This window comes from Melanerpes formicivorus, unplaced genomic scaffold (genome assembly GCF_026170545.1).
Source record: "Melanerpes formicivorus ecotype bairdi unplaced genomic scaffold, bMelFor1.0.p_v2 SCAF_19, whole genome shotgun sequence".
In the NCBI taxonomy this organism is placed as follows: domain Eukaryota; kingdom Metazoa; phylum Chordata; class Aves; order Piciformes; family Picidae; genus Melanerpes; species Melanerpes formicivorus.
Genome location: NW_027142371.1, coordinates 9,209,152 through 9,224,756, shown reverse-complemented (window position 1 = coordinate 9,224,756; position 15,605 = coordinate 9,209,152). Strand labels below are relative to the sequence as shown.

The 15,605-nt window shown below is 39.5% G+C and overlaps 1 protein-coding gene across 2 annotated transcripts; it reads right to left on the bottom strand.

The window, feature by feature from the left end:
- Positions 1–2,280: 2,280 nt before the first annotated feature.
- On the bottom strand, positions 2,281–14,907 carry STX16 (syntaxin 16). 2 transcript variants are annotated; one of them, XM_068150014.1, is made up of 8 exons: positions 14,547–14,907; positions 11,013–11,120; positions 9,900–10,040; positions 9,186–9,348; positions 8,179–8,270; positions 6,850–6,993; positions 6,217–6,297; positions 2,281–4,314 (listed from the first exon to the last, which is right to left on the bottom strand). In XM_068150014.1, the coding sequence occupies exons 1-8, from the start codon at positions 14,679–14,681 to the stop codon at positions 4,210–4,212; spliced, it is 969 nt and encodes a 322-aa protein (XP_068006115.1). In that variant the 5' UTR covers positions 14,682–14,907; the 3' UTR covers positions 2,281–4,209. The 2 variants fall into 2 exon arrangements, with proteins under 2 accessions (XP_068006115.1, XP_068006116.1); XM_068150015.1 differs by having other exon boundaries at positions 14,601–14,905.
- Positions 14,908–15,605: the final 698 nt, after the last annotated feature.

The following is a 15,605-nucleotide window of genomic DNA, read 5'->3' as shown; positions in this document are numbered from 1 at the left end:
TCTGAGCTACAGTATGAGGATTCACTAAACAAAGTTTGCCAAATGCCAACTGTAATGGTGAACTGAAATATTTAAATACTACACAGTATTTATCCTCATCTCTTTAATAGGTGCTTCTGAAATGTTAAGTCAGTAGAGAATCAATACTCATAAACCTGCAGCTAGGAAAGTCTAAACATCAGAAAAGGAGTGCACTTCCACTGGAAAAGTGAATGCTGATGCATATAATGGAAATACATCTGCAAAGAAGAAAAACACAAATTAGGCTGAATGCCAGAAAAAAAGGTTTTCCTCTGTCTCTGAGGAGACATATGGAAACTTTACTGCCTGATATAGTTTAAACGAGCCTGAATGAAAGATCTAGGAAAATGTGTTGCAGAGATTGGTTGTGCATCCTCACAGGGTGGACAGGGTAACTTGATAAATGAGCTCCAACTCCAGCTTTTACGAGTCTCTTTAGTGTGCCACAGAACATGAACTGTTCAAGGTTTCATTATTACTTCAATACACATAGACAGCATGAGAGACACAAAGAAGACAATAAAAGCAATTATTTCAGAATGGAGGCATTCCAAAGATTCTACCAGGCAGTAAGCTCTTAGTCACTGAGTACAAATTCTGCTATTCCTGCTACAGTAAGAATACAAATTCAGTGCTACCCCCAAATCCACATAATCTAAAACTTGAGCCTTCTTTCATTAAAGGACAGCAGAGGAGGGTGCTAGTCAAGGTAACACACTGAGTGGAGAAAAAAAAAATAGCAAAAATACTTATAAATAAACCAACCCCTAATCTACAGTACAGAAACTGCCTCCTTACATTCTTCTAACAATAGCTGCAAACCTTTCTACTTATGTGAGCCACTGTGGAAGCTGCAGCATGGACCAGACTTCCATGGCCACTCCGTAAATAATTGTAGCTGATCAATAACTGGAGTTTGGCCACTAAAACAATCTTACATAATCCATCAAATGACTATGCATAATCATAATGGATTCCCTCCTTAAATAGATTTTACCTGTTGGGTTTGGGGCATATTTATCTCAAAACAAACATTTTTTTCCCCAACAAAATTAATTTCACTGTCACCTATCCCCAAACTTAACGCTTTACAAGACTGTGCCGAAAGCAAGGTTTCCAAGGATTTAAGCAACGGAGGCAAGATTCCTTTGTGTTGTGGTAAGCATTCCATCAAAGCAAACCTTAAACCAATACAATCCAGGCAGTCTCGGTGAAAATTGCCTCAATTATATTCGTTCACATTTTTAGCACATTCCCAAAAGCACCAAGCAAGAAACCAATTATCCCATTTTAGTTTTCCCCCCCGTTTCTAGAGGCTTGCAGTAGAAATAAATCTCCTGGCATAGTGTTTGTAATACTGTCATTTCCACATATCTTTTGTTAACAAGGGCAGCAGCTTATTTTTGCACAGTTGGATGCATTTTATTGGAGAAATTCTGTACAAGTCAACAGCTTTATAGGTCATTCCCACCAGGTGAGGAGCCACGGATTCTTGGGAGATGCTCTAGCAATGATGTTCTGTTCTTTTGTAAGCAATCAGAGGTTCAATACAAGCCAAGAAGAAGAATCCAGCAACCAGGAAGAGGCCAGAATCTGCAGAACAAAGTGTACCCATTTCTCTGCAGCAGCCTACAGAGATGATTACAGGGCTGGACAGCAGCACAGTCAGTAGGTTCAGGCAGCTCTTGCTCTTTTAATACCTGAACAGGCAGCAGCCACTCTTAAAGCCAAGTTACTCCTCAGTTGCAGTGGCTTTTTGGACTTTCATTGCCCAATGGCACAGATATTAGCCTATCTGTAACATACCCTGTAGAGATATTCTTACAAAGCACAGCATGAGGATTTGATTTAGCTGCTCATAGCTATTAGACACCTGCAATGATTTAGAAGCCTGTCATGATTTTTTCTCCTCTGTATAGCCAGCTTCAATACATTCCAGCTCAAGTTACACAGGATAGTTGACATCTGAGTTTAACCTCTTGTCTAATGCATATTAAAACTACATTTCTTTTTGCAGTACTTGAACAGAAAATATGCAGCCAGTTACTTCAGTGGAGTTCAGATACATGGGCATAACTCACGGGAAATAACTCTTGACAATGCAAGTCACACTGTGCTACAGAAAGTTACTTGTTTCCAAAGATATTTCATGTCACTGCTGCTTTCATTTAATTATGATGAATACAGAGACACATCAACACCACACAAGTCTGTTTCAGTTAATACCTTAAAAAAATAAAAATAAAAGGAATTGCCCAATTAGGTTGGAAGTGTTTTATTACTTCTTTGAATTCAATAGCCATGATAAAATGTCCAAAGCACCAGTCAAGACAGAAATAAATAACACTATCTCATGTTAGAGAGAAAATTGCAAATACAGTATATTAAATTATAGCAATATGCTGCTTCACACCAACTGATGTAGACAGCACACCAGGAGACAGTAGTCTTACTCACGATCATTGAAAAGATCCAGAACCAGAAGAGGGGAGCTGCACAACCAACCACGAGCATGGCTCTTTCTTTTACCAATTTATTTTATGAATTTAATGGAAGGGTTTGAACTGGCAGTTTTGGAAGTCCAACATCCCCTTTCTCTAGAGGTAATATGAGCAGTACAAAGTTTTTCCACAATAAGCTGTGCAAAAAGCCGAGGCTTTCACATCTTTGTAGTCTTTGCTTTCAGGTCTGCTCCTGCACCAAGTCAGTCTAAAGCCACATCTTAAGTCCTCCTTGGTACACAGTAAAGATAAACTCAGGGCAGGCAACATATTCAACATTAACATCATGGTTTTACAAAACTGCACTTCAAGGGCATTGAGCAGAACATCTCTGCAAGTTTCTGGGGAACACTCTGTCAGTCCCAATATGAAGAAAGAAGTTTCAGTTCCTCTGGAGGAAAAAAAATAATTCATACAGAAAAGCCATATTAAAAATATTAAGGCAAGGCCTCTACATTTGCACACCACTCAGGCCTGGTTGAAATCATCAGTATTCTATTACTTCCATGTTGCCCTAATTTCTCTTATGATCTACAGTGAAGATTTCCACTGAAAAAAATAGTGAAAAAAAAATCCCTAATGCTCTACTGAAGGCCTAGTAACATGTCACTTGCATGTTACTACTCCCAAGGTCAGTAAAAGACACATCCTCTTCCAGGCAGGCATTTACACAAATAACCTTGTGTTAGGGAAAATGGATGTCATGTAGACTGTAGTGAAGTCACTTACACAAAAACCAGAGCACATATGACAGATGCACTGTAAAAGAAACAGCTTATACAACAACTGAAGTATGAAACATCTGAGACCCACTCTAGCAGGTCAAATGGAGTAAAAAGACTCCTCACCCCCCCAAAAAAGAAACCCCAACAGTTTTTTAGGTTTAACTTCACCATTGCTTTAATGCAATGTCTGTACTTTAAAGAAATTGTACATGAAAAAAAAAAATCTGTGTGATCATTCTGGTGAGGAAAAACATTCCCATGACTACTCAAGCTCAGAATTTTTTTTAATTAACTAAATGTGCTACATTATGCCAGTGATTAAATCTGGTTATTTACAAGATCAGGTCCTACTCTGATTCTTAGTAATGGTGCAGTATCTAAATTAAGATCACAGGGGTTGGATTACGTTCTGCTTGTTAAAGGCTTTGTTTTTCAGCTGTCTCTCCAATTCTTTTGAGTTTTTGAATCTGGGGAAAAAAAAATGAGATCAAGTCAAACATTTTTGTGCCTCAGCATATTTTACATCTAGATCCTTTTTATGTTATCTAGTCCCGTGTCTCAGCAACATGGTTTAAATGTGAAGCTTGTAAGAATTGCGACCTAAGAGAGAAGACAACACATTTTTTGTTCGCAGTACCACACTAATTACTGTACTCACTTGGTAAACTTCAACTTTGTAATTATTTTTAAGTACTGTGTTTCCAAATACCTCTGCGCAGAGTGACAAATCACTTGTATGGGAGTATCGAATTTCCAGGCGTTATCCATGTAGTCCTTACAGACACCTCACAGATCACCAAACTAGTGCTTTGAAGAATTCTACAGAAACATTGCACAGACTTTGCACCACAAGGGCTTATACATTCAAAGGCAGCTTTCTGGAGTGCAGGCCCATCCATTCACATTGGGGAAAAAAAAAAAAAGTTCACAGGAACTCCAAAAATGATAAAATGAATTGAAACCTAGTGTGACTTCACACCAATAAGAACAACAATAAGGACAATTACTATAACAAACAAAATTAAAATAACAAGCATCTTCCGATTCTTCTTTTGATATTGCTCTGCCTATAGGAACAGAAAAGAAAGAGTTACTGCTCAGCTACAAAGTACAGACTCTTGTTCAGTATAACAGGACACAAGAGCTACACAAGAGGGATACTTCATTAGGAAGACCATGAAAACTATGATCAGGCCCAGTTGGGTATGTGAAAGTCTGAACTGTAAAAGCTGGTAAAATATTTTAGCTCATTTTGCTGATCCTGCATTCTATTTGAAGGGTATTAAATTCACAGGAAAACTTCATTTTTTTAAGAGGCATTTTTGTTGTACCTGATTCAGCTGTGCATTTTCATTTAATTTCAATTAGAATGGATGGCTTTCTTTTTGATTTGGTTCTCAGCTTTCTGCTTCACTCCTCCTTTCTTCTAACCACATTTTCTCATCCCTTTCCTCTTTTTCCCAGGGGAATTGAAAGGAGACAACGTGGAGAAAACTCCCCAAAAGCCAAATGAAAGTCTGCTAATGGAAGCTAAACAAAACAACACTTGCATTTAATTCTTCTTAAATTAATAAGCCTTCAAAATTTAAAGGGAAAAAGAGATTTATTCTTCTCCTTTATAGTCCCTGGTAAGTAATTATTTATTATTAGATCTGCTGAAGAGGAGTTTTCAACCTGAAACTATGTAACATGCAACCACTGATTATTTACTTAATTAGGCTTTGGGTATCAAAGCCTGACAAAGCATCACAACTGATTGCAATTTTCATGTGAAGCCAGAATTGGTAACTAGTGATTCATATCAGCAGACTTCTGCAGTGAATTAATGTAATTTCTGTGAAAGTGCTCTCTCAGTACTTTGCAATAATGAAGCCAATTAAAACAGAAAATCAACATTTAGGTCTTAAATTAGAATAAAGCTACTAACAGTGTTGGAAACATCAAGGTATCCATGTTTGTTATTACTATTTGGACCTGTTTGCATGTCTTACATAACAGGTGAAAGAATTCCTCTGCTGTACTGAAAACAGGTATATGTTGCACCAAAAATCCATGGCCTAGTCAAGCAGGGATGTGCTGACAATTCATTAACTACTACTAGCCTAGCAATAGCACTGATTCCAACCAATTCATTTATTTCCAGTTCAGCTTCTGCTAAGTGCTTGAAATCACTGTAAGCCTTGTTCACCAATGGTTGGTGCCTGATTTTAGTGACCTCCAATTTGCTTTTATGTATAAGAAGAATAAACCAATAAGCAATGTATTTTGTTCTTCCTCAAAGGGCACTTTTTGCCATCTATATACCAGAAGTCCACCACAATACAAAGGAGTGTGCAGTTTCCAAAAGAAAGCCTTTTTTTCAGATCTCTCATTCTACTTTATTTCCAGCAATGGAAGGACTGAACTGACAAGTCAGAACTTAGCTTAAAATCAAAACAAAAAAGCCAACAAAACCAAACAACCACAAAACTCTGTATTCTGCTGCCAGTTCAAACTTTTCAGATGTTCATAGTAAAAGCTTCACATTAAAAGCTCAAGTTTGGACCTAACTTCCAAAAGGCATCAGAGAGTAAAACATTACAAACTGTTCTCTCTGCTCATGCTGTTGAGATGTTTTCAAACCAGGACATATCAAATGACTGAGATCTTTGCTGAGGTACCAAATAACTGGTCCTATTGCACAAATGCTGGAGTTGCCAAAAGAAAAGGAATTGCAAATAAGTCCCACCAGGTCAACAACATAAAGATCAAAGCACTTGGCTTCAATGCCCAGAAAATTATCTAAGGAATTAACAGTAGGCATCAATCATGACATTACCAGACATTGTATGGCTAGTTCCTACTACAGTACAGTTGGACATTTTATTCTATACACAATCATTTCTAGATGGGATGATGTCCAATTGAAAAATTACTAACTTGATGTCCATTAAAATATAAAAGATTAATAGATATGCAAAGCAGCTTACCTTATGTAGTTGCTTTAGACCCTCTTCAGTTTTCATACATGATTGTTCAACATGGTAGTCAATTCTATCTAGAACTGTTCCCTAAATAAAATGCAGAGAATGAGCACTGAATTGAACCTAGATGAACTTCATACAGCAATTATTATGAGCAACAGAGCAATTAATAATGTTCACAGGAAACAGCTAATGAGCTATGTAAACTATGATCTTCTACAGAAGAACTATCTGGGACTTCAGTAAAGGACCTCCTTGCTCAATGCCTAACTGGCAGCTCTGCCACCATCTCACATCACATTCCTTAAAAATCACCTGACTTCCATATCAGGCTGACAGATTTAACCTAAACTGCACCTCTGGGAGAAATAACCAACAGAACTTAGACATTCTATTTATTTGTGTGGAGTGGTTTGGGTTTGTTTTTTTTTTTGTCCCTAACAGCCACAACCAATTGATTTTTATTAATTAATTTTCATTAACCCATTTTCTGGCAGATTTCAAACAAAGGAAACCTGAGCCTGAAGAGGTAGGTCAGGAACTTGAAAACAGGATGTTACAAGGGGAAGGGAAGGGTCTGGAAGCATTAACACAACGTGGGGTCTCCTATTTCTTACTAGCCCTGTGATATCAATATACCTGTTCTACTATCATTGCTCCCAGGTCCCTAAATATTTCATTGAGATCGGAGATTGACTGTACAATCTGACGGATTTCACGTTCCCGCTCTTCCACCATTAACGTGTTTTGCTCCACCAATGCTAGCTGGTCATCTGTAAAACCCTGTTGAAATAAGAGATTTAGATGTTGATATAATATTAACAGCATGGAAACAGTACAGATAATGAGGATTCTAAGAATTCATAACAAAACAACCTTTTAGCATTTCCTTAGTATCTAAGAAAAAAAAACTATTGTATATTAAAACCAGTTTCAGGGGCACTAAAATAACCTGGACAGCTATTTACAGTCAGAGCAGACAAAATGTCAGTCTTGCATCCTGCCCAAACCACAAAGAACTTTTAAAATAAGATCTGTTCTAAGGCAATGTTTTCATTGGTGTCCACAAGCAATACATGCAAATGTCTAGTAGTTATGGAGTATCTACTGATTGATCAGCGTTACATGGAGTCCCATAATGTCAATCTGTAAACACACAGCAGCAATTCTAATTATTAAAAAAACTAAAGATACAGAGACCTTACTGTTTTAGTCTCCCAAGGATATTCACAACTACCACTATCCTTTCCCCATCACTCTTATTTAGAGATAAGTGAATAACCTCTTAAACACAAGATGAGCTGAAAAACTGTCTTGATTTTTTGGTCAGTTTTGTGTTAAACATTGAAGATTACATTTAAGTGTTCTGCAGCACTATTATGCAGGGCACAATATAACAGATCCCACCATTACTCAGAAATGCAGTATCCCCAAACTCCTCAAAGGAAAACAAAGTGGGTCTGGTACAGCCCTACAACATAACAACTTAACTGTGCAAAAAACAATATCATTACTAGATGATCCTTGAGGTCCCTTCCAACCCTAAGAATTTGCAAGTCTACAATACAGAAAATCTTCAGTTACACTTTGAACTTCACTTTAAAGAGTGTCAACCTTGCACTCAAACTCAGAATCACAGATTTATAACAATTACTCTTACATCTGCCCAGAAAAGTGGTATGACAAAGAACACTGTGCTACTTGCAGACCTCCTTGTCCCTGTCAGTCAGGTAAGGAGAATTCAGTAGTCAAACTGAGTTCCCTCATGTAGCAACACTGAAGCTGATGGCACAATCATCTTAACGTCACAACAATAATACTGATTAGGAGACTGCATCACAGAAATCTGCAGAAATAGAATGTCCATGTAGCCTGCTATTCAGGGCATAGCATTTTGATGCTTCCATACTAGAATTAAAAGTACATTAAAAACTTTTTGCATTGGATTTGCACAATATTGTAACTTACCCTGTCATAAAGTGTATCATCCTCTCCATCATCCATCAGCGGGACTGAGGTGTCAAAGAAGTGTTTGGATCTTTCTTCTCTATTCTTCATGCCTGTGAAAGATAAACTATGAGCATAATATTTACATACATTAAAAGTCAGAGTAAGAGGAAGCACCAGACTGAAAAGCCCAAGAAATAAATCCTGGCTAGTAAGTGACATAAACAGCGGTATCTAAATTTTAACTGTCCTACAGGCTTACTGTTTAACAAAGCATCATAAATTCAACCACACTGGCAAGACTCCAATTGAATCACTGATTTTAAGTGATTATGTTCCATGAAGTTAAAATTAGTCAAGTTAAGAGCCTTGAATGTGTGATCACTCTAGGCTATTTTCTAGCCAATTCTTTCAGGAACATCCCTTGTCTGAATTGTGACCTTAAGTTCCACCTGTGCCATTCATACCACAGGAGGAGGAAATATCAGCATTAAATTTGAAGATCAAGTTTTTGTGAGCTTCTTCCAAGACTAAAATAAGCTTACTTATCTGAAAATTGAACTGCACACAATTCTAGTTTTAAACAGAGGATAGTCCACATCCTGTTTATGGATGCAGACACTGATCACAGACTACCTTTGAAGCTTTATCTATCACAGACTACCAACCTACAGCAGGTATCATGTCTGAAGATCAATGGCTGCTTCACTAGTATAACTGAAATGACTTTGCAGGCCAGAATTTGAGAAGCAATGATGCATTAGAAATATGGATGGTTTTGTTGACACTTAACAATAAAATTTCTCCTTTAGCAATATGAAAGAGAGGTAGAATAAAGCAGTTTGAACATGGTCTGTGAATTAGAAATTCCCAAATTCTAACCTCCAGTCTAATACTCTCTGGTAGTCCTGTGTGCATCACCACTTCACCCTTCTGTGCTTCAGTTTTCCCAACCAAGAAAATAAGCACAACTTAATTAGTAGTTTCCACAGGAAGTGCCCATGTATTACTGTATCTCTTATGCTTACGTTTCAGATAGTCAGACTGTGCATGCCTAAAGTTGGTGGATAGCTCCTGAAGGGACTGTGCTAAGGAAGACACTACATTCCTGAGAACACGTGCTTCTTGCTCTGTGCAACTACGTGACCTGCTCTGCAAGACCTGGACTGCTCTTTGACATCTGTGAAACAACTGAGAAAACAATTCCATTAGTAGAAAACATACAGCAACACATTTTAGATATTACATTTCAAAAGCTCCAAGTGGAAGACTAATATTGGGATTTCTAGATTTCTGAAGTTAACTTCTCATTGACCAGTGCCATGTGTAAAAAGGTAGAGAGACAGAACTTAGATGAACAAACAACCTTAAGCTTACAGGGTAGCAGAGTAACACAGCTACTTCTGACCAAAGACATTTGCTTCATTGCAACTGCTTGGATTGGAAGCCCTAGAATATATATATGTATTTCTCCAAAGTATCTGTAAATGTGATTTAATTAAGTCTCCCAATCCTATTCCAAGCACAAAAGCAAACAGGGAAGTAAAAGAATAGGGAAGTTAAGTAAACTATTGAGAAGTTGACTGAGTCAGTTGAGTACAGTACCAAGCACAAAGGCCAGGGAATCTGGCTCACTCTAATACTGATTATAGAATAAGTGCTTTACCCAGAAGGAAACAACTGCTTCATGCTGCACTACAGATATGTCAAACTGTAGGTTCAGGACTGAAAACAGCCTCTACCTGTGTGATCTCCTGGGTTGTTATTTCTATTGCCCGTTCTTCTTCACTGCTGTCATCCAGTGTTGGTCTGTTTAGATGTTTATCATGAAGACTGGCTAATTCTTTCATCTTCTGTTTAGCCCTGGTAATATCATATTGAATCTAAACCAGAAAACACAATAATGAAGAAAGGGAAGTGACTAATGTTTCAGGGGAAAAGGTTCTGACAAATGCTAGTAGTAAAAAGGCAACTGATCACCTTTCTGCACAATGGGTTCTGTATGCACAAACTGATGAGACAATGTGTTATGAGAGTACATTTCAAAAAATAACGACTTCTGGGAGTCAGAAATAGCTCCACACTCCAAATACTGGGAATGGGTTTTAATTAGATACTCCCAGAATCATTTCCATGCATTAGCTCAAAGATTTCTGTAAGTTATAAGGCATCAGTACTGCACAGAGAGGAAAAATTCTCCTACTAGAAGACACTAAGACTTTGTAAATAATAAACTGCTAACCTCTACCATTTTAGGGTCTACCCTACTCGATCCTTCAACAGGTTCAAACAAAAAGTCTACTGAAGTACTGATTTCTAAGTTCTAAGTTTCAAACTGAGACACGTTTCAGTATTCAGTATCACTAAGGTTGGAAGAGACCGCAAAGATCATCGAGTCCAACCTGTCACCACAAACCTCATGACTAGAGTAGGGAGGACACTACTGCCCACTGCAGGCTTGAACTCACAACCTTCCCATTAAGGGTTTTATGCGCTACCAAATGAGCCACTACCAGCTTTTCTTTGTTAGGACCTTTAGGACTTTCTTGCAGTCTGAAGTCTAAACACTGTATCATGTCTATCCTAATGGTCTCAGTGTACTGGGCTTCCACTGACAATGCAAACAACCTCCTGGAATATCTGGCCCTAGATAATGTCCATTCACTTGCAATACATCCATTAAGGTAAGTTGCAGCTCGCCTCTAAACAATGATGACAATTTAGTAAACACACATTTTAATCTTTCTTCTAAGACTATTTCTATCATAAAATTCCCTGCATTCAGAAGTAACTGACAGCACGAGCAAGTCCCTAGATGATAAATCAAACTGTGCTGGATTTGCCACGCAACTTACTTCATCTGCTCCATCAACCCATTTGGGAGGTAAGCGTTTTGTTACTCCAATTGCTGCTTCAGGATCCAAACTTATGCCTGACACCAGTGCCATACGATCATCAGCAAGCTACAGAAGACAAGAAAAGGCAGCACATTAATTTTATGCAAAGTAGATCCAAATAAATGCATGTGCACCTTCCCACAAAAATCAACCTAAACAAAACGTGTTGGTGCACGATGCAGGTATGATCCAGCTCCACATCTGGTTTGTTCCTACATGCTACTAGCCTACATCAAAATTCCTACAGGATCTGAAAGATGTAAGTTACTCTTACATTCCTTGCAGCTTTTCAAGAATTCCCATGTTAGTACATTTCATATTAGACAATAATTCATGGCCAAGGCATCCCTAACCCATGGTGTAGCACAATATATATACTGAAATGGGCAAGTCTGAAAATCTCATTTGGGATAACTTTCCAAATAACAAAAGGTTTATTGTATTTCCAAGAAATAAAATTAGTATCCCTGGCTGTTCTCAAACAATTTTATTTAGTCAGACCCCCATCTAGTAGGCAGCTGAAGAAAAAACACTCTTGGGAACTAGCACGCGTCTTAAATTGGTAAATGACTTAATGGAAATTAAAAGTACTAAACAAAATAGAAAGCAGCCAAGGCAGGGACCAACCCACACTTCACTATGTCACAATGGTACATGCTTGCTGTTTCAGCTGTACAGTTTGAGGAAAAGAAGCTTGTAGGAAAATGGGTAGAATACTTCTTCAGAAAATTCCAGAGATTGTGAGAGAGTTAAAAAGACAACGTGCCAGCTTTCCACGGATCCACAGGGAGATTTGAGATAGGGAAGGAATAAAGGAAACCCTTTATCACAACTAGTAGTTATAATTCAAGTAACTCAGGAGCAGCGAATCTGGGATTTATATTCACCCAGATTTCTTATTTTCCTTATTGTTTTTCTTATTTTGCACAGTTCATGCATAGCATAAAAAGATAATTAATAGCTTCATTGTACAAATCAGTGTATCTCATTTGTATACAGTAAGTCAGACTAGTTTATAGATGTATTAATAATGGAATATTACATCAAAAAATGCTTGTCTTCTCTATGCACCTTTGTCCACCTCACCTTACCTAATGAAACCTAGTAAACTAGCAGAATAAAGAAAGGAACATTTTTAGCTCAACAATGTATGTATCCTTGATGCACCATGGCTGAATAAAACGTGAAAGACAATACCTCATCCAGCTCCTGAAGTGATTTGTGGATCCCATCAGCCCCATCCAGTTAGAGACAGCAAAAAAAAAACAAAAAGGGAAAAAAGACATAGGACAGATACAGGGTATGGTCAGTTGAGAAAAATACTGATTTATTTTTTAAGCATGATGGTTTACCAAGAACAAAACAAATTGGCTTTTATAAGATGACTATGCCATAAATTCATCACGACACTGTAATTTTGTCAGCATTTTGCTCGATGCACAAACTTCAGTTGCTTGGTAAACAAAGAACGTAAAGAGAGCAATTGAAGAGCTTGATTTGTTTTCCACAGTAACTGCAGTGAAATTCAGTTAGTCAAATTTCAGGTAGAAAAACTGAAAGAAGAATACATTGAGTGTAGCAGCAAGAGCAATTTGACTGCAGTATTCAACATCCACTGGTGAGTTAGAAGGTTTCATGATGATTGGAGGAGGCACATAGAAGCTTTTTAAACACATTTATTGACAAGCACCCCAGTTGTCACAGGATAAAACAGACAGCAAGAGACAAAAAGCAAAAGCCAATGTAGTATATGCTCACTTAGGTATAAACTTCAGTTATGCTGTTGTTTCAAGTAACGTTAATCCTACACACATCTGAAAAAGGCAACACATCCACACCTTCTCTATCCATCAGTCTTTCTGCTGCAGCGTGAGTGACCAATAGGGTATTTCACTAGAAGACTGCACAAAGCAAGCGTATCAGATCTAAACCAAGGACAAAATGCTTGTGGTTTAACAGAACAGCAAGCTTCACCTAATCTCTTTTATCTTATACCAAGTTTTTGAATAGAACTATACTGTTAAGAATGTTTCTTTGACTCTCTGAGTGTAAGGAGTGGTTGACTTTCAGCACAGAATGCAATTTTTGACGCAGAGCTCTCATATTAAAAGGTTTCTTCAGGAGAGGCCTGGAGAGTGAACTAAGGGAAGCCAAAGTAACAGGAGCTAGAATCTGTAAGACAGCCTTGCTGGCCTGCAGCAGCTCTGCTCTCAACACTGCTCTAGAATCAAGACTGAGCCATTGCCAAACTTTATCTACTGCACAAGAGTGGCAATTTCCAATCACTGTTAGCTTCGACTGCATTTGATTGAGCATCCTAGACAACTGCTTCAGTTTACATCAAACATTGTGAATAAACATTCTAAGCAAGTGCTAAGAGTTATTGCACTCACCATTAAGAAAAAGTGTAGCTTCACTACTCAGTCTGTATGCAATTTTAAACTATCACTAACTTTTCTACGTGGTATTTGCAAAAAATCAAAGGATCCAAAAGTGATATTGATATTGGCAAAGAAATCTGTTAACAAGAACCAAACACAGTGCCAAATTAAACACGTCTAACACACATTACAATTGACATTTCCTGCTCTGCAAATGCAATTTAATACATAACTTCTCAGACATAGGTGTAATGAAGTTCACAGTGAACAAAGACCATTTAATACCAACTCATCAGTTGAAATAAAATTTGCAAGGAGTACTGCTTTTCCTAACAAAAATGCATTGCCTGGAAGCAATTTGGAGTGATGAGACTACCAGCAGATACTGACTCATTAAAAAATTATACATTTGAAGTGTAAAATCCCCAACAGAACTGATCTGCAAGCAGTCCATCAGCCTCACTAGATCAAAACTTGGAAAAAGCCACAAATTGCCACTGAACAAATGGCTTTTGTGAAGCTTCTGTAATAAGGACTTCACACTAGAATCTACTGACTGCCCTCTCTCACAGATTACTTTTAGTATTATTTGTATTTGGGACAAAAATGGGCAGTGGACATTAGAGCAAGTCAGGGAAAAATTCAAGCAATGGGGATAATCTACACTAGTATATTTAACAATGCCCACACTTAAGCGAATAGAAGAGTTCTGCTCTGTGAAATAACCTGAGATTTCTTCCTTTGGGCAAAGGTCCCATCAAAAAGTGCAATGATCAAAAAACCCTCATGTCAATGCAAACAAAGTTTTTAGAACGATAATTCTACTTATTATTCACGAAGTGAATAGAGGTGTGATCAGCACAAAGACAGATCTCTTCTATTCATTTTACGTGAAATAGTAGGGAAAAGGGATCAACAAGGGTGGGAAAGAGGGGCAAGTACAGAGGAAGGTGGGGGTTTGAGGAGGGGATTAAGAGAGGAAGCGAAGGAGACCGGGGTGGGTGAGAAGGGAGGTCGGGGAAGGCTGGACGGGAGGAGCGGGGCACACAGCACAGCTGCCTGGCAGCCCTAGGCGCATTCAGGTACAGTAGGATGAAGGGAGGAGACTCACCGCAGCAGCCATGCTACGTGAACTCAGAGGGCTGGAGGAGCCGTAACTACTCACTTGCTCGGCCAGCAGCTGCCGGCTCTGCACCGCGTTGTTCCGCAACAACAAGAACGCGTCCGTTAGACGCCGGGTGGCCATGGCTTACTGCCCCGGGGCCCCCCGCCCCGGGGCCCGCTCAGCGCCTCGCTGCCGGGCCCTCGGCCCTAGCTCAGCCCGGGGCCCGGGGGCACAGACGGCGGCCGCCCCCCGCTAGCCGCTCACAGGGCCTGGGCGCAGGCTCCCGGCGCCGGGGCCCCCCGGCCGCCTGCCCCATCCATCCCCCCCGGATCCGACTGCCGCCTCAGCAGCAGCCCGGCTCACTTCCGCGTTGTGCATCGCTCAGTGCCTTCCGCCCAGCCCGTCGCCTCGCTCCGACCAGGCCCGCCGGCCGCCGCACCAACGTTCCGGCCCTCCTGGGGCCGGGGGGTTAGCAACACCCCACCATCCAACCCCAAAACTGAAAAAACTGCCTTAGGGCTGACCGACTCCCTCCTTCTACCGCTCCTGGCCTCAGAAAGGCAGTGTGGAGGGCTTTAGTGCCCTATGTTGGTTGCCCGTAAGGAGAGCCAGGTGCGGGCCTGTGGGTGCTGGCAACTGCTCTGTCTCCAAACCTGTCCCTGGGGCCTCTCGAAGGCGCTGTGCCCGAGCCCTTGCTTTTCCTTGGTGAGGAAACGTGACAAAATAGCTTGGTACAAAGAAACCCTAACATTTCCATAGCATTTCCAATTAACTTGCTCCTTACTGCTGTGGAGCATCCACAAAAGGCAGAAGTTTGGATTAAAGCAAAACACTGTAGCATAACCATTTTGGTTTGATGGCTTCTCTCTCTCTCTTTTTTATTCTTTTCAATTCTGAATCTCTCCACACCTTCCCCTTATTTCCTTTACTTCCAGTGAATTTCTTGTTTCCCAAAAGACCTCACCTAGCTTTTTGGTTTTTTTTTGCACCCCTGCCCTCCACCTCCCCTAAACAAGCCATTGCAAATGACAATATATGGTTTGACTTTTTAATATCCTGAACTGA

What these genes read in the sequence shown, in the direction of transcription:
- STX16 (XM_068150014.1), bottom strand. Translation starts at nt 14,681, where the DNA reads ATGGCCACCCGGCGTCTAACGGACGCGTTCTTGTTGTTGCGGAACAAC. An exon ending in CACGTAGCATGGCTGCTGCG is followed by an intron (nt 11,121 to 14,546) that starts GTGAGTCTCCTC and finishes TGTCTTCTGTAG; the next exon opens with CTTGCTGATGATCGTATGGC. An exon ending in ACAGTCTGACTATCTGAAAC is followed by an intron (nt 8,271 to 9,185) that starts GTAAGCATAAGA and finishes TATCTTTCACAG; the next exon opens with GCATGAAGAATAGAGAAGAA.